Source organism: Saccostrea cucullata, unplaced genomic scaffold (assembly GCF_032062105.1).
Source record: "Saccostrea cucullata isolate Sc308-1 unplaced genomic scaffold, CSIRO_AGI_Scuc_v1 ctg3636, whole genome shotgun sequence".
In the NCBI taxonomy this organism is placed as follows: domain Eukaryota; kingdom Metazoa; phylum Mollusca; class Bivalvia; order Ostreida; family Ostreidae; genus Saccostrea; species Saccostrea cuccullata.
In genome coordinates, this window is record NW_026940898.1 from 54,397 (window position 1) to 82,012 (window position 27,616).

The 27,616-nt window shown below is 36.9% G+C and overlaps 1 protein-coding gene across 1 annotated transcript in view; it reads left to right on the top strand.

Moving 5' to 3' along the window:
• Positions 1-23,329, top strand: part of LOC134256589 (uncharacterized) — a 43,803-nt gene extending 20,474 nt beyond the window's left edge. The window contains exons 4-11 of the mRNA XM_062739270.1: positions 16,891-17,037; positions 17,655-17,762; positions 17,911-18,020; positions 20,993-21,278; positions 21,421-21,516; positions 21,891-22,082; positions 22,284-22,490; positions 22,751-23,329. Coding sequence (XP_062595254.1) covers positions 16,891-17,037; positions 17,655-17,762; positions 17,911-18,020; positions 20,993-21,278; positions 21,421-21,516; positions 21,891-22,082; positions 22,284-22,490; positions 22,751-23,329 — 1,725 coding nt within the window. The remainder of the gene's footprint in view (positions 1-16,890; positions 17,038-17,654; positions 17,763-17,910; positions 18,021-20,992; positions 21,279-21,420; positions 21,517-21,890; positions 22,083-22,283; positions 22,491-22,750) is intronic.
• Positions 23,330-27,616: the final 4,287 nt, after the last annotated feature.

Below are 27,616 nucleotides of genomic sequence, written 5' to 3' on the forward strand. Positions count from 1 at the left end.
GGATTGTCATGTTTCAGGTTCTTGTATTCCCACTTTCTCTCCCTTTACATGGGTTAAAATGGTCTGGGGTTCTAATAGCTGATAGTGTAGGTTTTAGGTTAAAATGTTCATATTCCCATCAACATAAGCGTATTGGGGATGGGGGGACTAATGGGGTGTGGTGGGTGTAACTCTTTCCTTTCTGCCATTGTAGTTAGCTTGTGGGGTTTATATATTTTGGAGTAAATTTTATATTCATTTGCTCTACGCATCTTCCCATCATTAATGGTTAATAGGGTTGTGGGGCTGTCAGTCGATAAGTTAGGTTTTGGGTAAGTGTTTAGAGTTTGTAACATCATTTTCCCATCTTTTTAGGTGTATTGTAGTGGGAGGGGGGCTTAAGGGGGGAGTGTAGTATCTTTGTCCTTTCTTTTCTTGTGGGGTTTAGATTTTGAGTTTATTTCATTATCTGCCCATTATTTATGGTTAAAAGGGAGGGGCTCCAGTTAAGTGATAGGTTAGGTTTTAGGTTAAGTGTTAGAGGTTTTGGCAGTATTTCTCCTTATCTCCCAGGTGTATAGATATTTTGAGATTTAGGTAGGGTAGGGTCGTCATGTTTCAGGTTCTTGTATTCCCACTTTCTCTCCCTTTACATGGGTTAAAATGGTCTGGGGTTCTAATAACTGATAGTGTAGGTTTTAGGTTAAATGTTCATATTCCCATCAACATAGGTGTATTTGGGAGGGGGGCTAAGGGCGAGGGGGAGGTGAGGTTCTGGGGGTTTAGAGTATCTCTGTCCTTTCTGCCATTGTTTCTGTCCCCAGGGATTGCGCTCGTTAGGTACAGTTTAGGCCCCGTATTATCTAGAAGGCTGTGCTTTTTCGGTGTGTGCAGTCAGCTTTCTAGAAAATGTTTATCCCTTATCTGTGTTAAAGTCATTTCATTGACTGGTTCTGGGGGTTCCATTGGGGTTTTAGAGTCTTGTTTATTTAAAGTATTTCCTTGTATTTCCCCATTATTAGTGGTTAAAAGGGAGGAGGTCCATAAAGATGATAGTTTTTGGTTAAATTGGATATTTTGATATTTAGTTTGGGGAGGATTGTCATGTTTCAGGTTCTTGTATTCCCACTTTCTCTCCCTTTACATGGGTTAAAATGGTCTGGGGTTCTAATAGCTGATAGTGTAGGTTTTAGGTTAAAATGTTCATATTCCCATCAACATAAGCGTATTGGGGATGGGGGGACTAATGGGGTGTGGTGGGTGTAACTCTTTCCTTTCTGCCATTGTAGTTAGCTTGTGGGGTTTATATATTTTGGAGTAAATTTTATATTCATTTGCTCTACGCATCTTCCCATCATTAATGGTTAATAGGGTTGTGGGGCTGTCAGTCGATAAGTTAGGTTTTGGGTAAGTGTTTAGAGTTTGTAACATCATTTTCCCATCTTTTTAGGTGTATTGTAGTGGGAGGGGGGCTTAAGGGGGGAGTGTAGTATCTTTGTCCTTTCTTTTCTTGTGGGGTTTAGATTTTGAGTTTATTTCATTATCTGCCCATTATTTATGGTTAAAAGGGAGGGGCTCCAGTTAAGTGATAGGTTAGGTTTTAGGTTAAGTGTTAGAGGTTTTGGCAGTATTTCTCCTTATCTCCCAGGTGTATAGATATTTTGAGATTTAGGTAGGGTAGGGTCGTCATGTTTCAGGTTCTTGTATTCCCACTTTCTCTCCCTTTACATGGGTTAAAATGGTCTGGGGTTCTAATAACTGATAGTGTAGGTTTTAGGTTAAATGTTCATATTCCCATCAACATAGGTGTATTTGGGAGGGGGGCTAAGGGCGAGGGGGAGGTGAGGTTCTGGGGGTTTAGAGTATCTCTGTCCTTTCTGCCATTGTTTCTGTCCCCAGGGATTGCGCTCGTTAGGTACAGTTTAGGCCCCGTATTATCTAGAAGGCTGTGCTTTTTCGGTGTGTGCAGTCAGCTTTCTAGAAAATGTTTATCCCTTATCTGTGTTAAAGTCATTTCATTGACTGGTTCTGGGGGTTCCATTGGGGTTTTAGAGTCTTGTTTATTTAAAGTATTTCCTTGTATTTCCCCATTATTAGTGGTTAAAAGGGAGGAGGTCCATAAAGATGATAGTTTTTGGTTAAATTGGATATTTTGATATTTAGTTTGGGGAGGATTGTCATGTTTCAGGTTCTTGTATTCCCACTTTCTCTCCCTTTACATGGGTTAAAATGGTCTGGGGTTCTAATAGCTGATAGTGTAGGTTTTAGGTTAAAATGTTCATATTCCCATCAACATAAGCGTATTGGGGATGGGGGGACTAATGGGGTGTGGTGGGTGTAACTCTTTCCTTTCTGCCATTGTAGTTAGCTTGTGGGGTTTATATATTTTGGAGTAAATTTTATATTCATTTGCTCTACGCATCTTCCCATCATTAATGGTTAATAGGGTTGTGGGGCTGTCAGTCGATAAGTTAGGTTTTGGGTAAGTGTTTAGAGTTTGTAACATCATTTTCCCATCTTTTTAGGTGTATTGTAGTGGGAGGGGGGCTTAAGGGGGGAGTGTAGTATCTTTGTCCTTTCTTTTCTTGTGGGGTTTAGATTTTGAGTTTATTTCATTATCTGCCCATTATTTATGGTTAAAAGGGAGGGGCTCCAGTTAAGTGATAGGTTAGGTTTTAGGTTAAGTGTTAGAGGTTTTGGCAGTATTTCTCCTTATCTCCCAGGTGTATAGATATTTTGAGATTTAGGTAGGGTAGGGTCGTCATGTTTCAGGTTCTTGTATTCCCACTTTCTCTCCCTTTACATGGGTTAAAATGGTCTGGGGTTCTAATAACTGATAGTGTAGGTTTTAGGTTAAATGTTCATATTCCCATCAACATAGGTGTATTTGGGAGGGGGGCTAAGGGCGAGGGGGAGGTGAGGTTCTGGGGGTTTAGAGTATCTCTGTCCTTTCTGCCATTGTTTCTGTCCCCAGGGATTGCGCTCGTTAGGTACAGTTTAGGCCCCGTATTATCTAGAAGGCTGTGCTTTTTCGGTGTGTGCAGTCAGCTTTCTAGAAAATGTTTATCCCTTATCTGTGTTAAAGTCATTTCATTGACTGGTTCTGGGGGTTCCATTGGGGTTTTAGAGTCTTGTTTATTTAAAGTATTTCCTTGTATTTCCCCATTATTAGTGGTTAACAGGGAGGAGGTCCATAAAGATGATAGTTTTTGGTTAAATTGGATATTTTGATATTTAGTTTGGGGAGGATTGTCATGTTTCAGGTTCTTGTATTCCCACTTTCTCTCCCTTTACATGGGTTAAAATGGTCTGGGGTTCTAATAGCTGATAGTGTAGGTTTTAGGTTAAAATGTTCATATTCCCATCAACATAAGCGTATTGGGGATGGGGGGACTAATGGGGTGTGGTGGGTGTAACTCTTTCCTTTCTGCCATTGTAGTTAGCTTGTGGGGTTTATATATTTTGGAGTAAATTTTATATTCATTTGCTCTACGCATCTTCCCATCATTAATGGTTAATAGGGTTGTGGGGCTGTCAGTCGATAAGTTAGGTTTTGGGTAAGTGTTTAGAGTTTGTAACATCATTTTCCCATCTTTTTAGGTGTATTGTAGTGGGAGGGGGGCTTAAGGGGGGAGTGTAGTATCTTTGTCCTTTCTTTTCTTGTGGGGTTTAGATTTTGAGTTTATTTCATTATATGGTGGTTATATCTGCCCATTATTTATGGTTAAAAGGGAGGGGCTCCAGTTAAGTGATAGGTTAGGTTTTAGGTTAAGTGTTAGAGGTTTTGGCAGTATTTCTCCTTATCTCCCAGGTGTATAGATATTTTGAGATTTAGGTAGGGTAGGGTCGTCATGTTTCAGGTTCTTGTATTCCCACTTTCTCTCCCTTTACATGGGTTAAAATGGTCTGGGGTTCTAATAACTGATAGTGTAGGTTTTAGGTTAAATGTTCATATTCCCATCAACATAGGTGTATTTGGGAGGGGGGCTAAGGGCGAGGGGGAGGTGAGGTTCTGGGGGTTTAGAGTATCTCTGTCCTTTCTGCCATTGTTTCTGTCCCCAGGGATTGCGCTCGTTAGGTACAGTTTAGGCCCCGTATTATCTAGAAGGCTGTGCTTTTTCGGTGTGTGCAGTCAGCTTTCTAGAAAATGTTTATCCCTTATCTGTGTTAAAGTCATTTCATTGACTGGTTCTGGGGGTTCCATTGGGGTTTTAGAGTCTTGTTTATTTAAAGTATTTCCTTGTATTTCCCCATTATTAGTGGTTAAAAGGGAGGAGGTCCATAAAGATGATAGTTTTTGGTTAAATTGGATATTTTGATATTTAGTTTGGGGAGGATTGTCATGTTTCAGGTTCTTGTATTCCCACTTTCTCTCCCTTTACATGGGTTAAAATGGTCTGGGGTTCTAATAGCTGATAGTGTAGGTTTTAGGTTAAAATGTTCATATTCCCATCAACATAAGCGTATTGGGGATGGGGGGGACTAATGGGGTGTGGTGGGTGTAACTCTTTCCTTTCTGCCATTGTAGTTAGCTTGTGGGGTTTATATATTTTGGAGTAAATTTTATATTCATTTGCTCTACGCATCTTCCCATCATTAATGGTTAATAGGGTTATGTGGGGCTGTCAGTCGATAAGTTAGGTTTTGGGTAAGTGTTTAGAGTTTGTAACATCATTTTCCCATCTTTTTAGGTGTATTGTAGTGGGAGGGGGGCTTAAGGGGGGAGTGTAGTATCTTTGTCCTTTCTTTTCTTGTGGGGTTTAGATTTTGAGTTTATTTCATTATCTGCCCATTATTTATGGTTAAAAGGGAGGGGCTCCAGTTAAGTGATAGGTTAGGTTTTAGGTTAAGTGTTAGAGGTTTTGGCAGTATTTCTCCTTATCTCCCAGGTGTATAGATATTTTGAGATTTAGGTAGGGTAGGGTCGTCATGTTTCAGGTTCTTGTATTCCCACTTTCTCTCCCTTTACATGGGTTAAAATGGTCTGGGGTTCTAATAACTGATAGTGTAGGTTTTAGGTTAAATGTTCATATTCCCATCAACATAGGTGTATTTGGGAGGGGGGCTAAGGGCGAGGGGGAGGTGAGGTTCTGGGGGTTTAGAGTATCTCTGTCCTTTCTGCCATTGTTTCTGTCCCCAGGGATTGCGCTCGTTAGGTACAGTTTAGGCCCCGTATTATCTAGAAGGCTGTGCTTTTTCGGTGTGTGCAGTCAGCTTTCTAGAAAATGTTTATCCCTTATCTGTGTTAAAGTCATTTCATTGACTGGTTCTGGGGGTTCCATTGGGGTTTTAGAGTCTTGTTTATTTAAAGTATTTCCTTGTATTTCCCCATTATTAGTGGTTAACAGGGAGGAGGTCCATAAAGATGATAGTTTTTGGTTAAATTGGATATTTTGATATTTAGTTTGGGGAGGATTGTCATGTTTCAGGTTCTTGTATTCCCACTTTCTCTCCCTTTACATGGGTTAAAATGGTCTGGGGTTCTAATAGCTGATAGTGTAGGTTTTAGGTTAAAATGTTCATATTCCCATCAACATAAGCGTATTGGGGATGGGGGGACTAATGGGGTGTGGTGGGTGTAACTCTTTCCTTTCTGCCATTGTAGTTAGCTTGTGGGGTTTATATATTTTGGAGTAAATTTTATATTCATTTGCTCTACGCATCTTCCCATCATTAATGGTTAATAGGGTTGTGGGGCTGTCAGTTGATAAGTTAGGTTTTGGGTAAGTGTTTAGAGTTTGTAACATCATTTTCCCATCTTTTTAGGTGTATTGTAGTGGGAGGGGGGCTTAAGGGGGGAGTGTAGTATCTTTGTCCTTTCTTTTCTTGTGGGGTTTAGATTTTGAGTTTATTTCATTATCTGCCCATTATTTATGGTTAAAAGGGAGGGGCTCCAGTTAAGTGATAGGTTAGGTTTTAGGTTAAGTGTTAGAGGTTTTGGCAGTATTTCTCCTTATCTCCCAGGTGTATAGATATTTTGAGATTTAGGTAGGGTAGGGTCGTCATGTTTCAGGTTCTTGTATTCCCACTTTCTCTCCCTTTACATGGGTTAAAATGGTCTGGGGTTCTAATAACTGATAGTGTAGGTTTTAGGTTAAATGTTCATATTCCCATCAACATAGGTGTATTTGGGAGGGGGGGCTAAGGGCGAGGGGGAGGTGAGGTTCTGGGGGTTTAGAGTATCTCTGTCCTTTCTGCCATTGTTTCTGTCCCCAGGGATTGCGCTCGTTAGGTACAGTTTAGGCCCCGTATTATCTAGAAGGCTGTGCTTTTTCGGTGTGTGCAGTCAGCTTTCTAGAAAATGTTTATCCCTTATCTGTGTTAAAGTCATTTCATTGACTGGTTCTGGGGGTTCCATTGGGGTTTTAGAGTCTTGTTTATTTAAAGTATTTCCTTGTATTTCCCCATTATTAGTGGTTAAAAGGGAGGAGGTCCATAAAGATGATAGTTTTTGGTTAAATTGGATATTTTGATATTTAGTTTGGGGAGGATTGTCATGTTTCAGGTTCTTGTATTCCCACTTTCTCTCCCTTTACATGGGTTAAAATGGTCTGGGGTTCTAATAGCTGATAGTGTAGGTTTTAGGTTAAAATGTTCATATTCCCATCAACATAAGCGTATTGGGGATGGGGGGACTAATGGGGTGTGGTGGGTGTAACTCTTTCCTTTCTGCCATTGTAGTTAGCTTGTGGGGTTTATATATTTTGGAGTAAATTTTATATTCATTTGCTCTACGCATCTTCCCATCATTAATGGTTAATAGGGTTGTGGGGTCTGTCAGGTGATAAGTTAGGTTTTGGGTAAGTGTTTAGAGTTTGTAACATCATTTTCCCATCTTTTTAGGTGTATTGTAGTGGGAGGGGGGCTTAAGGGGGGAGTGTAGTATCTTTGTCCTTTCTTTTCTTGTGGGGTTTAGATTTTGAGTTTATTTCATTATCTGCCCATTATTTATGGTTAAAGGGAGGGGCTCCAGTTAAGTGATAGGTTAGGTTTTAGGTTAAGTGTTAGAGGTTTTGGCAGTATTTCTCCTTATCTCCCAGGTGTATAGATATTTTGAGATTTAGGTAGGGTAGGGTCGTCATGTTTCAGGTTCTTGTATTCCCACTTTCTCTCCCTTTACATGGGTTAAAATGGTCTGGGGTTCTAATAACTGATAGTGTAGGTTTTAGGTTAAATGTTCATATTCCCATCAACATAGGTGTATTTGGGAGGGGGGCTAAGGGCGAGGGGGAGGTGAGGTTCTGGGGGTTTAGAGTATCTCTGTCCTTTCTGCCATTGTTTCTGTCCCCAGGGATTGCGCTCGTTAGGTACAGTTTAGGCCCCGTATTATCTAGAAGGCTGTGCTTTTTCGGTGTGTGCAGTCAGCTTTCTAGAAAATGTTTATCCCTTATCTGTGTTAAAGTCATTTCATTGACTGGTTCTGGGGGTTCCATTGGGGTTTTAGAGTCTTGTTTATTTAAAGTATTTCCTTGTATTTCCCCATTATTAGTGGTTAAAAGGGAGGAGGTCCATAAAGATGATAGTTTTTGGTTAAATTGGATATTTTGATATTTAGTTTGGGGAGGATTGTCATGTTTCAGGTTCTTGTATTCCCACTTTCTCTCCCTTTACATGGGTTAAAATGGTCTGGGGTTCTAATAGCTGATAGTGTAGGTTTTAGGTTAAAATGTTCATATTCCCATCAACATAAGCGTATTGGGGATGGGGGGACTAATGGGGTGTGGTGGGTGTAACTCTTTCCTTTCTGCCATTGTAGTTAGCTTGTGGGGTTTATATATTTTGGAGTAAATTTTATATTCATTTGCTCTACGCATCTTCCCATCATTAATGGTTAATAGGGTTGTGGGGCTGTCAGTTGATAAGTTAGGTTTTGGGTAAGTGTTTAGAGTTTGTAACATCATTTTCCCATCTTTTTAGGTGTATTGTAGTGGGAGGGGGGCTTAAGGGGGGAGTGTAGTATCTTTGTCCTTTCTTTTCTTGTGGGGTTTAGATTTTGAGTTTATTTCATTATCTGCCCATTATTTATGGTTAAAAGGGAGGGGCTCCAGTTAAGTGATAGGTTAGGTTTTAGGTTAAGTGTTAGAGGTTTTGGCAGTATTTCTCCTTATCTCCCAGGTGTATAGATATTTTGAGATTTAGGTAGGGTAGGGTCGTCATGTTTCAGGTTCTTGTATTCCCACTTTCTCTCCCTTTACATGGGTTAAAATGGTCTGGGGTTCTAATAACTGATAGTGTAGGTTTTAGGTTAAATGTTCATATTCCCATCAACATAGGTGTATTTGGGAGGGGGGGGGGGGGGGGCTAAGGGCGAGGGGGAGGTGAGGTTCTGGGGGTTTAGAGTATCTCTGTCCTTTCTGCCATTGTTTCTGTCCCCAGGGATTGCGCTCGTTAGGTACAGTTTAGGCCCCGTATTATCTAGAAGGCTGTGCTTTTTCGGTGTGTGCAGTCAGCTTTCTAGAAAATGTTCCCTTATCTGTGTTAAAGTCATTTCATTGACTGGTTCTGGGGGTTCCATTGGGGTTTTAGAGTCTTGTTTATTTAAAGTATTTCCTTGTATTTCCCCATTATTAGTGGTTAAAAGGGAGGAGGTCCATAAAGATGATAGTTTTTGGTTAAATTGGATATTTTGATATTTAGTTTGGGGAGGATTGTCATGTTTCAGGTTCTTGTATTCCCACTTTCTCTCCCTTTACATGGGTTAAAATGGTCTGGGGTTCTAATAGCTGATAGTGTAGGTTTTAGGTTAAAATGTTCATATTCCCATCAACATAAGCGTATTGGGGATGGGGGGACTAATGGGGTGTGGTGGGTGTAACTCTTTCCTTTCTGCCATTGTAGTTAGCTTGTGGGGTTTATATATTTTGGAGTAAATTTTATATTCATTTGCTCTACGCATCTTCCCATCATTAATGGTTAATAGGGTTGTGGGGCTGTTAGTCGATAAGTTAGGTTTTGGGTAAGTGTTTAGAGTTTGTAACATCATTTTCCCATCTTTTTAGGTGTATTGTAGTGGGAGGGGGGCTTAAGGGGGGAGTGTAGTATCTTTGTCCTTTCTTTTCTTGTGGGGTTTAGATTTTGAGTTTATTTCATTATCTGCCCATTATTTATGGTTAAAAGGGAGGGGCTCCAGTTAAGTGATAGGTTAGGTTTTAGGTTAAGTGTTAGAGGTTTTGGCAGTATTTCTCCTTATCTCCCAGGTGTATAGATATTTTGAGATTTAGGTAGGGTAGGGTCGTCATGTTTCAGGTTCTTGTATTCCCACTTTCTCTCCCTTTACATGGGTTAAAATGGTCTGGGGTTCTAATAACTGATAGTGTAGGTTTTAGGTTAAATGTTCATATTCCCATCAACATAGGTGTATTTGGGAGGGGGGGCTAAGGGCGAGGGGGAGGTGAGGTTCTGGGGGTTTAGAGTATCTCTGTCCTTTCTGCCATTGTTTCTGTCCCCAGGGATTGCGCTCGTTAGGTACAGTTTAGGCCCCGTATTATCTAGAAGGCTGTGCTTTTTCGGTGTGTGCAGTCAGCTTTCTAGAAAATGTTTATCCCTTATCTGTGTTAAAGTCATTTCATTGACTGGTTCTGGGGGTTCCATTGGGGTTTTAGAGTCTTGTTTATTTAAAGTATTTCCTTGTATTTCCCCATTATTAGTGGTTAAAAGGGAGGAGGTCCATAAAGATGATAGTTTTTGGTTAAATTGGATATTTTGATATTTAGTTTGGGGAGGATTGTCATGTTTCAGGTTCTTGTATTCCCACTTTCTCTCCCTTTACATGGGTTAAAATGGTCTGGGGTTCTAATAGCTGATAGTGTAGGTTTTAGGTTAAAATGTTCATATTCCCATCAACATAGGCGTATTGGGGACGGTGGGTCTAATAGGGAGTGGTGGGTGTAACTCTTTCCTTTCTGCCATTGTAGTTAGCTTGTGGGGTTTATATATTTTGGAGTAAATTTTATTCATTTGCTCTACGCATCTTCCCATCATTAATGGTTAATAGGGTTGTGGGTCTGTCAGTTGATAAGTTAGGTTATGGGTAAGTGTTTAGAGTTTGTAACATCATTTTCCCATCTTTTTAGGTGTATTGTAGTGGGAGGGGGGCTTAAGGGGGGAGTGTAGTATCTTTGTCCTTTCTTTTCTTGTGGGGTTTAGATTTTGAGTTTATTTCATTATCTGCCCATTATTTATGGTTAAAAGGGAGGGGCTCCAGTTAAGTGATAGGTTAGGTTTTAGGTTAAGTGTTAGAGGTTTTGGCAGTATTTCTCCTTATCTCCCAGGTGTATAGATATTTTGAGATTTAGGTAGGGTAGGGTCGTCATGTTTCAGGTTCTTGTATTCCCACTTTCTCTCCCTTTACATGGGTTAAAATGGTCTGGGGTTCTAATAACTGATAGTGTAGGTTTTAGGTTAAATGTTCATATTCCCATCAACATAGGTGTATTTGGGAGGGGGGGCTAAGGGCGAGGAGGAGGTGAGGTTCTGGGGGTTTAGAGTATCTCTGTCCTTTCTGCCATTGTTTCTGTCCCCAGGGATTGCGCTCGTTAGGTACAGTTTAGGCCCCGTATTATCTAGAAGGCTGTGCTTTTTCGGTGTGTGCAGTCAGCTTTCTAGAAAATGTTTATCCCTTATCTGTGTTAAAGTCATTTCATTGACTGGTTCTGGGGGTTCCATTGGGGTTTTAGAGTCTTGTTTATTTAAAGTATTTCCTTGTATTTCCCCATTATTAGTGGTTAAAAGGGAGGAGGTCCATAAAGATGATAGTTTTTGGTTAAATTGGATATTTTGAGATTAGATTGGGGAGGGTTGTCATGTTTTAGGTTGTTGTAAGTCCCCTTTCTCTCCCTTTATACTGGTTAAAAAGGTCTGGGGTTCTAATAGTTGATAGTGTAGGTTTTAGGTTAAATGTTCATATTCCCATCAACATAGGTTTATATTGGGGATGGGGGGCCTAAGGGGGAGGGGTAGGTGTATCTCTGTCCTTTCTGCCATTGTAGTTAGCTTGTGGGGTTTGTTTTGGAGTTAATTTCATTCATTTGCTCTACGTATCTTCCCATTATTTATGGTTAATTGGGTGGTGGGTCTGTCAGATGATAAGTTAGGTTTTGGGTTAAGTGTTTAGAGTTTGTTGCAGCATTTTCCCATCTTTATAGGTGTATTGTAGTGGGAGGGGGCCGTAAGGGGGGAGTGTAGTATCTTTGTCCTTTCTTTTCTTGTGGGGTTTAGATTTTGAGTTTATTTCATTATCTGCCCATTATTTATGGTTAAAAGGGAGGGGCTCCAGTTAAGTGATAGGTTAGGTTTTAGGTTAAGTGTTAGAGGTTTTGGCAGTATTTCTCCTTATCTCCCAGGTGTATAGATATTTTGAGATTTAGGTAGGGTAGGGTCGTCATGTTTCAGGTTCTTGTATTCCCACTTTCTCTCCCTTTACATGGGTTAAAATGGTCTGGGGTTCTAATAACTGATAGTGTAGGTTTTAGGTTAAATGTTCATATTCCCATCAACATAGGTGTATTTGGGAGGGGGGCTAAGGGCGAGGGGGAGGTGAGGTTCTGGGGGTTTAGAGTATCTCTGTCCTTTCTGCCATTGTTTCTGTCCCCAGGGATTGCGCTCGTTAGGTACAGTTTAGGCCCCGTATTATCTAGAAGGCTGTGCTTTTTCGGTGTGTGCAGTCAGCTTTCTAGAAAATGTTTATCCCTTATCTGTGTTAAAGTCATTTCATTGACTGGTTCTGGGGGTTCCATTGGGGTTTTAGAGTCTTGTTTATTTAAAGTATTTCCTTGTATTTCCCCATTATTAGTGGTTAAAAGGGAGGAGGTCCATAAAGATGATAGTTTTTGGTTAAATTGGATATTTTGATATTTAGTTTGGGGAGGATTGTCATGTTTCAGGTTCTTGTATTCCCACTTTCTCTCCCTTTACATGGGTTAAAATGGTCTGGGGTTCTAATAGCTGATAGTGTAGGTTTTAGGTTAAAATGTTCATATTCCCATCAACATAAGCGTATTGGGGATGGGGGGACTAATGGGGTGTGGTGGGTGTAACTCTTTCCTTTCTGCCATTGTAGTTAGCTTGTGGGGTTTATATATTTTGGAGTAAATTTTATATTCATTTGCTCTACGCATCTTCCCATCATTAATGGTTAATAGGGTTGTGGGGTCTGTCAGTTGATAAGTTAGGTTTTGGGTAAGTGTTTAGAGTTTGTAACATCATTTTCCCATCTTTTTAGGTGTATTGTAGTGGGAGGGGGGCTTAAGGGGGGAGTGTAGTATCTTTGTCCTTTCTTTTCTTGTGGGGTTTAGATTTTGAGTTTATTTCATTATCTGCCCATTATTTATGGTTAAAAGGGAGGGGCTCCAGTTAAGTGATAGGTTAGGTTTTAGGTTAAGTGTTAGAGGTTTTGGCAGTATTTCTCCTTATCTCCCAGGTGTATAGATATTTTGAGATTTAGGTAGGGTAGGGTCGTCATGTTTCAGGTTCTTGTATTCCCACTTTCTCTCCCTTTACATGGGTTAAAATGGTCTGGGGTTCTAATAACTGATAGTGTAGGTTTTAGGTTAAATGTTCATATTCCCATCAACATAGGTGTATTTGGGAGGGGGGGGGCTAAGGGCGAGGGGGAGGTGAGGTTCTGGGGGTTTAGAGTATCTCTGTCCTTTCTGCCATTGTTTCTGTCCCCAGGGATTGCGCTCGTTAGGTACAGTTTAGGCCCCGTATTATCTAGAAGGCTGTGCTTTTTCGGTGTGTGCAGTCAGCTTTCTAGAAAATGTTTATCCCTTATCTGTGTTAAAGTCATTTCATTGACTGGTTCTGGGGGTTCCATTGGGGTTTTAGAGTCTTGTTTATTTAAAGTATTTCCTTGTATTTCCCCATTATTAGTGGTTAAAAGGGAGTGGGGTCCATAAAAATGATAGTTTTTGGTTAAATTGGATATTTTGATATTTAGTTTGGGGAGGATTGTCATGTTTCAGGTTCTTGTATTCCCACTTTCTCTCCCTTTACATGGGTTAAAATGGTCTGGGGTTCTAATAGCTGATAGTGTAGGTTTTAGGTTAAATGTTCATATTTAGTAAATTTTAGTCATTTGCTCTAAGCATCTTCCCATCATTAATGGTTAATAGGGTTGTGGGTCTGTCAGGTGATAAGTTAGGTTTTGGGTAAGTGTTTAGAGTTTGTTACACCATTTGTCCTGATTCCCATCTCTTTAGGTGTATTGTAGAGTAGTTAAGGGGGGGGGGGGAGTTGATAGTTTGAGTTTTGTTTAATTGGATAATTTGAGGTCTACATTCAAATTCTTACATGTAATTAAGTTGTATAATAATGTGAATAGAGTTTTCCCAAATTTCAAATGCTTAGAAAATGATGATATTGTACATGAATTCTTTTTTTCTTTAGTGTGTTTTGATAAGAAGGCATTACAATTACTCTAGTCTGCCCTGCCCTTACTGTTCATTTGAAACATGTCCAGTTATTTTCTTTCAGAAAGACTGCATCATTGTACAAGAGATGCTTTCACCAATGTTCCATAGAACAGGCAACTCAGCGCAAACATTCCCATGGACATATTTCATTCTGCACTACTGTTTCAGGTAAAGAATATTGTCTCTTCACATCAGTACTCTTTATTAGCTCAATGCAAAAGGGCTACTACAGAGTCCCGAATTCCGGATTTGGTTCGTTAATTATGTTGCACTTTTAACTTTCAGTTACAACCCAAGCTTGGATATACATAATTCCGATGACTATGCTCAGTAGGCCATTTACCAGTAAATTTTTAGTGCAGGTGTAAACAATTTATAGGGAGTTGTCTTGACAAATCAAAGTTTGAAGTCAATTTAAAATGACTTCCGATAGAAGTAGATTGTATCAAAACCAACAGGAACAGAATGAACCAAGATAGGCAAGAAAAAGAGAATATTTAATTATGATTGATTGATTGTATGTTGTTTAATGTCCCTCTCGAGAATTTTTCACTCATATGGAGACGCCACCACTTGCTGTCGGAGGGATACAAATTTTTCCTATGCTCGGCACTCAGGGCCTTTGAGCAGTGAGGGATCTTTTTCGTGCCAGCACCTACTGCAACATGGGGCCTCGGTTTATATGGTCTCATCCAAAGGACCGGTCTCAATGTCCCAAAGTGGGATTTGAACCTGCGAGGTAAGGATTGACTCCTTACTTCGCGACTCTAGAGCAGAGGCTCTAACCACTGCGCCACGCGGGTGACTATTTAATTATGTATATATCAGTTAAACTTTGAATCTTGGAAAACAACTTTCATACTATGAAAAAAGGGAGCTAAGATGTTGTAGGCCTGACTGTACATTTAAGACATGCACTTGTTAATTAAATTACATTGTTATTAAGAGAGAGAAAAAAACTTCAAACCCACGACTGGAACATTTTCAAATTTAACACAAAGTTGACTTTCTTTTAAAAAAAAAAGTACACTTAAATCAGGTCATTACTGAATATTGAAACCTTGAATGCACTTTTTTAACATGAAAATTTAATATATATTAATTTTTTGTCATTGTAAGTTAAAGCCTTTTTTAAATAAAAGAATTCTTAATAAACAAATACTTGTATATATGTAATTTAATCATGTTGTGAATGGTGTTACGCGTTATGACCAGATTTTTTACTTTCCAAATCTGGTCATGACCAGATTTTTTTATGGCAAAGGTTGGCAAATATGATCTAGGTCAAGTTCTGATTTGGTTACGATTGTGCCAATTTAATTTTTTTTTAGAGTTTTCCCCCTTGGACTTGGAAAAAATTCAATTTAGAAGAGGGAGGCATAAGTGTTTTACAAACATCTCATGTTCTATTTATTCCTCTTATTCTATGAACAAATATGTTGAATTTCTTTTAAAAGAGATTTTCCCATCTACCTACTGACCCTATATTTTTACCCTGAGTCAGGAGAGGGCAACCAAACATTTTCTTTAAAGATGTCCTGATCCAAAAAATTACTTGTATCAAAAATTTTAGTAAAGATCTAGAACTAAATACAGTCAATTTCAGCACTGTTACTTAAAGTGCAATATACATGTATATGCGTTCTTGATTCAATCATTTGTGACATTATTGATATAAAAAGAACAAACACCTAAATCAAAATTTTATTTTGGCTTCCTATCGTGAAGACTATGAATGTACTTAGTGAAACTCAAAGTCAAACTCTGATACAGAACCCAAACTCAGCAAGATCCATGCCTCTACAGTGGTGTGCAGTTTGTGAAATTTATTCCCCATATTGCTCCTAACAAAGGGCAATTCAAACATTCAAGGCTGATAGAAACGGTAAAAAATTGGGTTCAGTCATTTAAAAATCAAGGGTAGCTAGGAAATTTAAAAGTTAATTGTGGAATACACCTGTAGCTGGATTTTTGGCATGGCGTATAATGATGATAAGTTTTAGTTTTATAATGATTTTCCCATGCATATCATTGTCAAAGTTATTAGGCATAAAGACGATATCAGGGAACTCAGAAGCAACCTGCAATGTGAAACAGAGGGCCTTCTTTTTGTTATTTTTTTTCCTTTTTTATTGAAAATTAAATCCACTAGATCTCAACACAAAATTTTGATTCAATACTAGAAGTACTTTTTTCAATTTTGAGTAGTCCCAATCTTAATTTTTTTTTTATTCTTCTAAATACAATAATATTACATATGTTTATCCTACATCACCTTGCAGGATGATCATATGATAATTTAACACATAATAATTAAATCCAAAAAAATGTACATAAGTAATGATAATTATATTGTTTTGTTTAAACAACATTATGTTAATAATGGTGTTTTTTTTAAATATCTATAATATGAGCAATTGAAAAAGTTGAAATATTAATTTTACATTCAGAAGAAAAGAAGAGTATATGAATACACATTCCCATGTTGTTTAAAGGGGAGATCACATAGACTGGCTCAGTCCTTGGGTTCCCCTTCAGCAGCACTACTAGGGGGACTGAAACTGCCAGTAGCAGGAATTATTAAACTTAAAACACTAAACTCTTAATGACAATTGTATTATTGATATACATCTATGTATATTTGCATATAAATACAATTTACAGTTAGCAATTTTGTAAACTTATCAAAAATATGTACATTTAATAGTGAATAATTACAAAATTTAATTACTTTACACTAGAATACTTAGTTATTTAAGTGCTGGGAACATTTTTGTTTGTATGTACCATATGTTTTCTTCATTGTTTCATTAGGAGGGATATTGAAATCTTTTTAAGAGACACCAAAGACATCAGTTACCAATTTTCCCCATACTAAGGGAATGGCACCTTGATCCTGACACTATTTTTAAAAATAAACCAAAAAATGAAAAAAAAAATCATTTATTAACAAAAGTTGTAGTATAAAATGCAAGTTTTTCATTGACTATAATAACATAATGCTGTCTACAATTTCTAATTTTTAGTCTCATAGGTTTGGTATAACTAGTCCGGATGATTGTTTCATTTAAAAATTGTGGCTTTATAGTTCTTTGAAATGCTCTTTTGTTCCAACTCAAGGGGCGGAATTACTTAAGTACTAGTATAGAAATTAGTGGGGGGTTAAACATGTATACAGATAACCCACACTTATAACAAAAGAAGAAATCATACCTAACTATCATATAATGGTACATCTAAGGATGCATACTACCAGGGTTGCATCAGATCCTGGATGTGACATTTTCCAGATGAGTAAACAGGTTCAAGTTTTTGGTGCAGGTTTCATTCCCAAGTAACCATGAGGCCTATGATGATCAAACTTTCATGGATGATACGTCTAAAGTTGCACATTATGAATCTTGCATCTAGATTTTCCTGATGAGTGATCTTGGGATGCACACTTCTAGATTATTAGTTTAGCTCTGTAATATAATCTCTGATTATTTATGTTTTATAGCTGGATGATGACATAATTCAGATTGCTGACACTTGTTGGAAGGATCCCTTTCAGTCGCCTACAATGTTCTGTCCACAAGAAAAACCAGCCACTTGTGTTACCGGACTATCAGGCAAGGATGGAGTCCTTAATGGAATCGGTACTCAAGTACACATTATCTGCTTGTAATGGACTTCACAAAACAGCACTCAACAGTGCTCAAGTACAAACTGTATCAAACTTTATTTTTCACCTTAGATTAAAACATTTAGTATTGGTAATTTTATCTCAGTACATGCACTCATAACTGTTAAATTTTGATTGAATAAAATATTACTTGTAATATGAGTTTTTTTTCTTGGAATTCTTTGAAACAAGGCCATTTTTAGCTCATCAGCTGACATGTAAGCTTTACTGATCATCCATGGTGTGTGCCTGTATTTGTATTGGCATTTTCACAAGCCCTCTGAATTTTTGAGGTTGAAAAAAGGAAATTTATAAATTTCATGACATTGTGCTGATTCTAATTGATTCAACTCATAGGCCCTGGTGGTAGGTTTTGAATCCAAAGATTTACTGAGAATGTAAGAAAACAGGAGACACACAGGCCACACCATTACCTGAGTAGACATGTTTTCATTTAAGAATATTTTTTAAAAATTGTGGCTTTAAAAAAAAATCTTTTGTTCCACATGGTGCATGTACAACCCATTTTTAAGTTCCCTTAGAAATTAGTGGGGGGTTGAAAATACAAGTAATACAGATAACCCACACTTGTGTTTTAGAAGAAATCATACCTAACTTCATATAATGGTACATCTAAAGTTGCATACCAGGGTTACACTGGATGTGACATTTTCCAGATGAGTAAACAGGTTCAAGTTTTTGGGGCAGTAACCATGAAGAATTGATGATTCAAACTTTCATGGATGATACACAAAAGTTGCACATTATGAATCTTGCATCTAGATTTTCCTGTTATGCACACTTCTAGATTATTGTTTAGCTCTGTAATATAATCTCTGATTATTTATGTTTTAGAGGGATGATGACATAATTCAGATTGCTGACACTTGTTGGAAGGTCCCTTTCAGTCGCCTACAATGTTCTTTCCACAAGAAAAACCAGCCAATTGTTTACCGGACTATCAGGCAAGGATGGAGTCCTTAATGGAATCGGTACTCAAGTACACATTATCTGCTTGTAATGGACTTCACAAAACAGCACTCAACAGTGCTCAAGTACAAACTGTATCAAACTTTAATTTTCACCTTAGATTAAAACATTTAGTATTGGTAATTTTATCTCAGTACATGCACTCATAACTGTTAAATTTTGATTGAATAAAATATTACTTGTAATATGAGTTTTTTTTTCTTGGAATTCTTTGAAACAAGACCATTTTTAGCTCACCAGCTGACATGTAAGCTTTACTGATCATCCATGGTGTGTGCCTGTATTTGTATTGGCATTTCCACAAGTCCTCTGGAATTTTTGAGGTTGAAAAAAGGAAATTTATAAACTTCATGACATAGTGCTGATTCTAATTGATTCAGCTCAGTAGTAGTGGTAGGTTTAACGGACAATCCAAGATTTACTGAGAATGTACAGAAAACAGGAGACACACGGGCCACACCATTCACCTGAGTAGACATCAGTTTATCATTGAAAAGATAAGAATATGTCATTAAAAATACCCACCCTGTTCCCTTTTTTCCTGGAAAGGGGCGTGATTTATCCACACTGTGATCTACACTACCCAAGGCAGCTTTCATATATCTTTTCTAATCATGGCTTTAATTGCTTTTTTAAAATGTACATTTATTGTGGCCTTGCACTAGCCCCAGGAACATGCTTTAAAGAAATATGAATATACCTTATCTGGGGATGCTTGAGCATCCACAGGGAGATACATACAGTATTTGTTCAAATCATTACCCCTGGGGCTAGGATGGGGCCATAATAAGGGAAGGTTTACATAGAAATATTTACATCTAGGATATAACATTTAAAATCTGAAGAACTTCAAATTCAGGTGTTCTCAAGTAGTGTAAATTCAAGTTTGTTTAAATCCTGGCCCTTGGTATTGGAAGGAGCTACAATGGATGATTTTTTGATTAGTTCTGCTTATAAAAAATTCTTTTTGAGAAGAGTTAAGCAATTATTAGACTTATTGATATGGAAACCTTCTCGAGTTCTTTACATTTAAGAGGAACCCTAATTGAAGTTAAAGATTAGAATACATGGGATAAATCATTAAAAATCTTCCTAAGAACAGCAAATCTATGAAAGTCATATTAATTCCTCCAAATACATGTGCATATATCAGTCACTGCTTATAGTTTTTGAGAGGAATGTTATTCTAGATTTTTCCGTTCATTTCTTTTTCAAAATTTGTTCCCTCCTTGAGACCCCACCTCAGCCCCAAGGGAGGATAGCATGATTTGATGCTGTGTATTAATATGGCCAATTATGGTTTTGCTGTTCGAAGAGAAGCTAATTTTTAAGAGATTTTTCCTATATATTTCTACGTAAAACAGTGCTCCCAATAGTCACTGGACCATGAAAAATCTTCCTGGGGAATAAATCTTCCTGGGGAATAGTAGAGATTCATAATCATTTAATCATTGCCCCTGTAGGCGCGGATCCAGAGAGAAGACGGCACAAGGCGTGCAGAGTGCTTCAAGCTTCAGATGTTATAAAATAATTTACATAAAATTTGTGAATTATTTAATTTCAGTTCTCATTATTGAAAGAACGAGGGCGCTTTTGATTGGCATTCGGCACGAATCTGGGCGTAATTGAAACGTGAAAATGTTATCGACATGTCACATGAAATTTTGATTTTTTTTATTTTATTTATTTATCGGGTTCCTGTGCAACAGGAAAGGATAATATTTTTCCCGAAATTGAGCTTTGATTTGCTAAAAAATAACTTGAAAATTGGCCAGTTCAGACATTTGGTACAAAAGGTAAATTTTTAAATACGTTTTTCTAAAATTTTTCTATCTTTGGGTCTTCTCTCCATGATTTTGAAACGTTATTTGTGTGTATTAACTATTTTAATTCAAAGAAACGAATACATATTTTTAAAAAATTGAGAGAAGACCCAGAGACCCCGAAAAATGAACTTTTCTCCAAAAAATCCAAATGTGTGAATGTGGTGCTTCTTTGTCCTTTATGAATCTCATAGATTTGAGTAGCGGAGATAGCTCAGTAAGTAAGGCTACCTGTTCAGTGCGCTTACAGTTATATGTTTTTTGGTTCGAGCCTGGCATGAGATTTATTTTTTTTAATGCAAACAACCATTTGTTTTGTCGTTTCCTTTTAGGCATTGATATATTTAAATTTTGAATATATTAGATAAATTTTGGCTCAGTTTGGTTCTCGAGCGAAATCAATTCTAATCTTCTATTCTATATTGTACATGAACACGTATCATGCACAGTGGCGGATTTAAGCCCCCCCCCCCCTAAAATTGTCAAAATTTACGTAAATCACAGTTTGGTCTAGAAAATGTAAATATGTATACTTGGTAGACCTCTTTTTTACACTTCAAAATCTCTAGAATCCAGGAGCTTCCGGGGGCTTCGCCCCCTGAGCCCCCACCAGGGCTTTGCCCTGGACCCACCATGGGGGCCTCAAGGCCGCCCTTGCCTACTTTTGGCGCCCCCTCTAACTTCAATTTCTGGATCCGCGCCTGATGCATCTATGCATTAAATATTTTAGGTGTTTATTTTTTGTGAAACATTACTCCGGGTATGTTTTAGTACCCCCTACGAAAAACGGACATAAATGTTACAATCTCACAAGGTCTTTCAAACTAAACGAGAACAAGCTAATTCAGAGAAGTTGTGTCCCCCGCTTAAGGAAAAAGTAAAACATGCGCGGTTCGGGGGAAGGGGAGGGAGTCGGATCCCCCTCACTGAATTTGTAGAATTATTAAATGTATACATGCATGTATACTGAAGCAAATAAAATATACCATTATGGATATAAAGATTTAATTGCTTATTCTTTATTATGTATATAGAAGTCTCTTTATATATTGAATATTGATCACACTGTAATGATGATTTTATGAGTTTATAGTGGTAGAGTCATTGTTCCTGGACATTTTCAGTGACTTCAAGTGGTCACCTGATCTCAGAGAAAGTATGGAGGAAATCTGTCTCATGCTAGGTGTAAAATTCACTATGCCACAACGTTACGTGAGCCATAGATGGCTATCCGTGTATGATGTTACCATGGACACACTTCGGATGTTTGATGCATTTGCCATTTTCTACTATTCATGGGTCATTTCCTTGGACTTTGATAAAGTTAAATATTTACCTGTTGTGGTGGAAGTTTATCATCGACTCAAAGTTCCAAAGGAATCCAGGCAGCGGATAAATGACATCATGACGGTAAGATTTGTAGTATTTTTCGTTGAGTTTTAGGGTTGCTGTTTAAATTTAAATGTCTTTTAGTTCTGTTGTTTTAGTTAATATTAATAATAACATTCATTTGTATGCATTTACTTAAATTTAACTGCATGGTGTTTCAAAGCATTTATTAAAAACATTTATTTCATACAGTTTACCAGAATTTACACCAGGTAGCAGATCAAAAGAATCAGGTCCTCAGTTTTGTTTAACCTCTTTGGTAAGCAACACCTGTCATGAACAATTTTTAACGTTTCTTGTCTATCTGCCCATCTATCTGTCCTAAACAGTAACTCCATCATTTAACAGTAAACTATCTCTGTATTCACAGCATGAATTAATTATTTGACAATAAAATGATCTGAAATCATGTCCAACATCCTCGGCATGACATCAATTTTCAAGGGGTTACAAATGTTAAGGTGACTTCAACTTTACTTCAGTGATAAATTATAACAAAGTTTGGAGCTCCAAAGCGACATTTTTGCCTCAGTCGTCCCTTAGGTTGGTCCTTGATCTCAAAATTACTTCTGCAAACTGAAAGAATTTTAGATTTAAAATGATCAGTTCATTAAGTATCAAGAACATTTGTAGGAACTAAAGAAGAAGAATCTAACAAAAGACGGCAAGGACAGGAAAAGGAGGATTGTAGAGAAGCTATTTGTGGATAGGAAAAGCATTAAGCTGATCCTCGGACTGTATTCATCTGTCCTACCCATGCTAAAAGAATTTGTCGTATTGTTCGAGATGAAAGAGCCCTTGATTCACCAGCTGCATGAACGACAGGTACCAGTATATCATTATATGTAACTTCTGTGACATGCAGTTGTAAAACGTTGCAATGCAAATAATACAATCATATTTAAATGTGTTTAAATGTTTTGAGATAATAAATTTTTTACAACTTTATGTTTACATTCATATTCATGCACAATTTTTATCTTAGAAATAAAGGTCTTATATCATTATTCATAAAATTTTATACAGATGGATTTGGTGAAAGAATTCTTTCTTTGTTTCGTGAAACCAGAGGTGGTTGTTGAGGCTTCATCAGGAAGCAAGTTAAAAGCCATTGATGTTACTTCCTCTAAAAACCTTATGTCAAGGGAACAGATATTCCTTGGAAGTAAAGCCAGGAATCTTGTGAGCAGTTCTTCAGCAGGAGACTACACAGTAAAGTGCTTCTTAGACCAGGTACAAAAAAATGCAAAGTCAATAAATTTATGAAAAATACTTTATTTACTTGAATAGCTGAGAAGTTTTTAGCAACAGTGTATAATGAATATGATCAAGCTTTAATGTGTTTTAATATGTGTATTGTAGAAGTGTTTTAGAAAAAAGTTTTTGAGATACCCCAAGCCTCAATCTTAATAAATTTAACTGTATTGTCATTATTGATATTCCCTTTGGGCCAACTTGAATCTGAATTTTACTTCTATTCTAATTGCACATAGGTGATAGAAGCTTATAAGTCCTGTGGGAAAACATTGACAGACAAGCTGCCTCTCACAAACAAATTCATTAGATCAGTTGCAGCAATCCACCCAGATGCAGGACATTCATCAGTTTTGAAGTTGTTATTAAATCTGCCTAAATTGGCCACAAACGTTCTAGATGATGAGGAACCATATGATAGAGACTGCCGCCGTTTCCAGGTTGATCAGCTGAAGGACATTGAGGATGAGGAAAGGATTGACCATTGGTGGGGAAATCCTGCATTATCGGAGAAATATCCATCACTTACAAGAATGGTAAAAGCAGTCCTTTGTTGTTTTCATGGACCACAGGTAGAAGCATCCTTCAGTTCAATGACGGATATCATTGACAACAAGTCCAACCGACTTAATGCCACAACTTTCAGTGCTATACAGACAGTAAGGTATGAACTTTCAGCATCAGGAAAGACAGCAGTACAATATTTCCAGAAAAAAGACTTTTTACATGAAAAAATTGATGTCAACCTGTGCAAAAACATGGTAAGTGTTTATTTTTTGAGAAACTACACCCTAGAACTTAAGAGAAAAAAGACATAAAGTTACAAAAGAACAAGGTTTGCAAATAAAGAGAAACACTGTGTCGAAAAGGAAAGCAAAGGAAACACTCACAGTGGCTTCTAAAAGGGCCAGAAACATTTTCTTTGAGAAGCAAATTGAAAAAGCCAAACTGGGTTAAATTAAGTGTTTATCTCTTGAATAAAATAAAGCTTTTATCTTCAATTTTGTGTCAATTATTTAAGTCTCTTTGGGGTTTACTAATGCTTAAATTCGTCCCCTCGACCCCCAACCTATTTCAGATATTTTAGCAAATTCACAGAATCATCACTGTTATACAAGCCATACCTCGTAATTTTTTCATTTCGCGTGCTGAATACTATTATTTAGTAAGAAAAAAGCATTTCTAAAATAGAGGGAAAAAAAGTGGTCCGTACGGGATTTAAACTCGGGAGCTCTCACATGGGAAGCGAGAAACATACCACTAGACCACGGAATCGCTTTACATGTTGTTAAGTATATGCAGAAGTGAAGTCACATACCTGTATATATTCACATCTACATCTACATATTACAGCGTTCCATCAACCCTGATGATTATACGCTGGCCCTGCGCAAACGGACCTCTAAATGTTAATTATAAAACGTTTGTGAAAAAAAAACTAAGTGCCATAGAAGGTATAAATAAACCTAGTGCAATGAAAAACAATTTACAAAATTGTGCATGAAAAATGTGTATTTACATTGTGTACTACTTGTTTATATAAATATAAGAGTTATGGGACATAGCTTGGGACCAGAGTTCTGAACTGGTCCAGAGAGGCCGTTGCCACCACAGCATGTGGGAGAGAATTCCACAAGGGAAAGAAGCTAAATTTATGATAATCTGTTCGTGTACTGAAGGTCTGAAAGTGAAGAGGACTAGTATTACGTGTAATGGTCGTTGTCTGGGGTACTAAATAAAGGCTTTGATCTATAGCCACTAATTTGTATGTAATTTTAAATAGCATTATTATATAAGTCTACATATATTTCTTCTATTGTCTAATGTTGGTCAATTTAGATGGTGTAACATATCTGAGACACTGCTAGTATTGTGATATCTATGTGTGACATATCTTGCAACTCGTCTTTGAACATTTTGTAGTTTATCTTTCAGTCTTTTTTTGTATGAGGTGCCCAAACTGAAGAACAGTATTCGAGGTTAGACCTGACCATTGATTCATATGCCAAAGATTTTGTTTCTTCATTTTTTACCTGCAAATTTGAAAACCCAGTATCTTATTTGCCTTAGAAGTTATATTATTAATATGCGGTTCCCAGGACATGTTGTAGGATAATGTTACCCCTAAATATTTTACTGTCTTTATAGATTCTTATGTGTGTCCTTTCAGATTATAGGTATATTTTGCTGGTGTGCAAGATCTGGTAATACTGAGTGAATTACATTTTTGAGGATGAAATTGCATTCCCCAGATATGTTCCCAATTAGCTAACGAGTCAAGATCATTTTGAAGAATTACACAGTCATTTTGATTATGAATGGGTCGATACAAGATACAGTCATCGGCAAAGAGCCTTGTATTTGATGTAACAGAAGATGGTAGGTCATTTATAAAGATTAAAAATACAAGGGGCCCAAGGACTGACCCTTGAGGAACCCCGCTGACCACAGGCATTAGACTGGATACCTCACTATCAAGGACAACCTGTTGTACTCTGTTGCTGAGAAAAGCAGAGACCCACCTCCAGGTGTTACCACGTATTCCATAGTTATCCAACTTTCTCAGCAACTTCTGGTGAGGCACCTTATCAAATGCCTTTGAGAAGTCCAGTATAATCAAATCAGTTTGAGTGTTTGAGTGTAAATTCTCCAATAATTCATGGCTGAGAGTAAGTAGCTGAGTATTCATGTTCGGTATTGTCAAAATTTTACACAATCCATGGTGTTTGATATATTTAGCCTTTATTAAGGCAGGTCCACCCTTTTACGGATCCGGTTTTAATTTTACACACCAATATAAAATTTTGATTATCCTTGTCTATTGAAATAAAATCTTTTTGGATGATTGAAAATGATTTACCAAGTATATATTTGTTTATTATAGTGTCATTGTGCACACAAAGCATTTTATGTACATTATTTATAGGAATAACCACTTTACACTCTGTCCATAGGATTTATATATGTAATGTAGTACATACACAGACAGAGAATTCTTAATTGCCGTTATGGACCTAAAGCTTTTATTTTTTTTTTAAACAAACTAACTTGAGATCTATTTATCTTTCATTTTTAGCCTATATCATCTTTTTAAATTTACTTTTTTATAAGTTTTGCGAAGAACGATTGAAAAGATAAATATTCCAAAAATGGGGGTATGGGTATTCAAAAGGCTGTTTTGTAAAAATTTTCTGGTCAACCACAATAAAGTATGTTTTTCTGCTAACCTAAGATATAATTCTAATAATTGTGAAGAAAAAATACCATATAAACATAAAAGATTTTGAGAAATATTTAAAATAAAGATATTTTGAGCTTTTTCTCTGAAAGATTTTGACACAATCAACATCAATTTTTTAGTGTTTTCAAATAGAAATTTCAAATATTTCCTTGACAAATGAATATTTATGATTTTCCTAAGTTTTAACAATAATTGGATGTGATTTGGTATACATGGCTAAATAAAATATGATGTTACACTTCTATATGTCGAATTTTGACTGCTGAAGTTTTAGAGGTATATACTCCGAGACATGTTGCATGAAAATTAACCTGCAAAGATATGTTTTTATGGGTATTTTAGTTAGATAATGACTTATTCAAGATTTTCAAATCAAAAAATAATGGTGTTTGATATATTTGAAAGCCTTTATTAAACAGTTCTTATAGATGTTATAAGAACATAAAGTCCGCCGAGAACCTGTTTTATACGCAATATTTCTCCTCATGCCTCATGCCCCTGTGCTAAAAATAGCGACATGTAATACTATAGCTACTAATAAAACAAACGGGGCGGGGCACATTGAGAGGGGTAAAAGAGGTCCTAGTGAGTTTTGGTATAAAATTACATTGCATATTAAATCTTTCTTGAAATATAGCCCGGAAATGATAATGTTACACACAGACAGAATGTATCAATTTAAGACTGAACTTTGACCTTTTGACCTCAAAATCGATAGGGGTCTTCATTAGGCCACAGGGAGTTGTTAAGTAAAATTTAACTGCAATAGCTAAAATGGTTCTAGAGATATCGTGTGGAAACGAAAGTGTTATAACAGACAGAATTTGCTTATTTATGACCTTGACCTTTTGACCTCAAAATCAACAGGTTTATTCATTAGTCCATAGGGAGTTGCTATGCTAAATTTCATTGCAAAAGCTCAAAGGGTTCCCGAGATATCGTGTGGTAACGAAAGCGTTACAAACATGATTATCGGGCCTAAAATATCATTTTTTTTAAATGTCAGCAAAATGTTCCAATGTAAAACTTGGGTTAATAGTGCCATTTAATTGCCCTTTCCCCGTTGCAATGATTTGAACAACTTAGAATCTACAATTTATATTCAATGCAAAATTGAAATTTGCCAAATTGACCTTATTTTTTTACACCATAGGGGGAGGGGATTTCAAAATTTAAAATATGCATTAAAATTTTAGGATGTAACTTTCAAATACAGGTACATTTAAATTTTTCTGGCAAGATTTTCTTGAGAAGATTTTTCCAAATGTTTAATTTCAATGTAAAATGTGGATGTACCCCCTCCCAGGATATGCCCTACTAACTTTTATGGCCAATTGGGTCATGATTTAACAATTTTTAGAATTAGATACATTACCGCAAACAGAAATGCTTATTCAAAACAGCACAAAAATCATTATTCCATTTGCCAATTGGTTCTTGAACTCTTAAAATTTTAAAGGATTTTTACCATTACAGAATTATTTTTATGTAAAAATTGGAGGCGTTTTGATTTAAAAGAAAAATCCCCAGGTTTTTATGAATTTGAACAATACATCCCATAAATTTGGCACAGTAGTCAAGGATGTTTCCAACAAGTTTAATTTTTTCCTGGCCCCCCGGGGGTTAACCAGAGAAACAAGTTAGAATTTCTTTTTTTTACAAGTTTGCCTGTAAAAAGAATAAAAGATTTTTTCTATATATTTCAACGTAAAACTTTTGATTCCCTATAGTGACCCCCATATGTATTCAATTCATTATAAGTCTCTGGAAAAGTGCATGTTCACGGGACAAGTAAGGAATTTCTATAAATGTTGCAATGTGTATTTTAAAGGAGAGTCTTCTAATAATTTAGAAATAGTAAAGT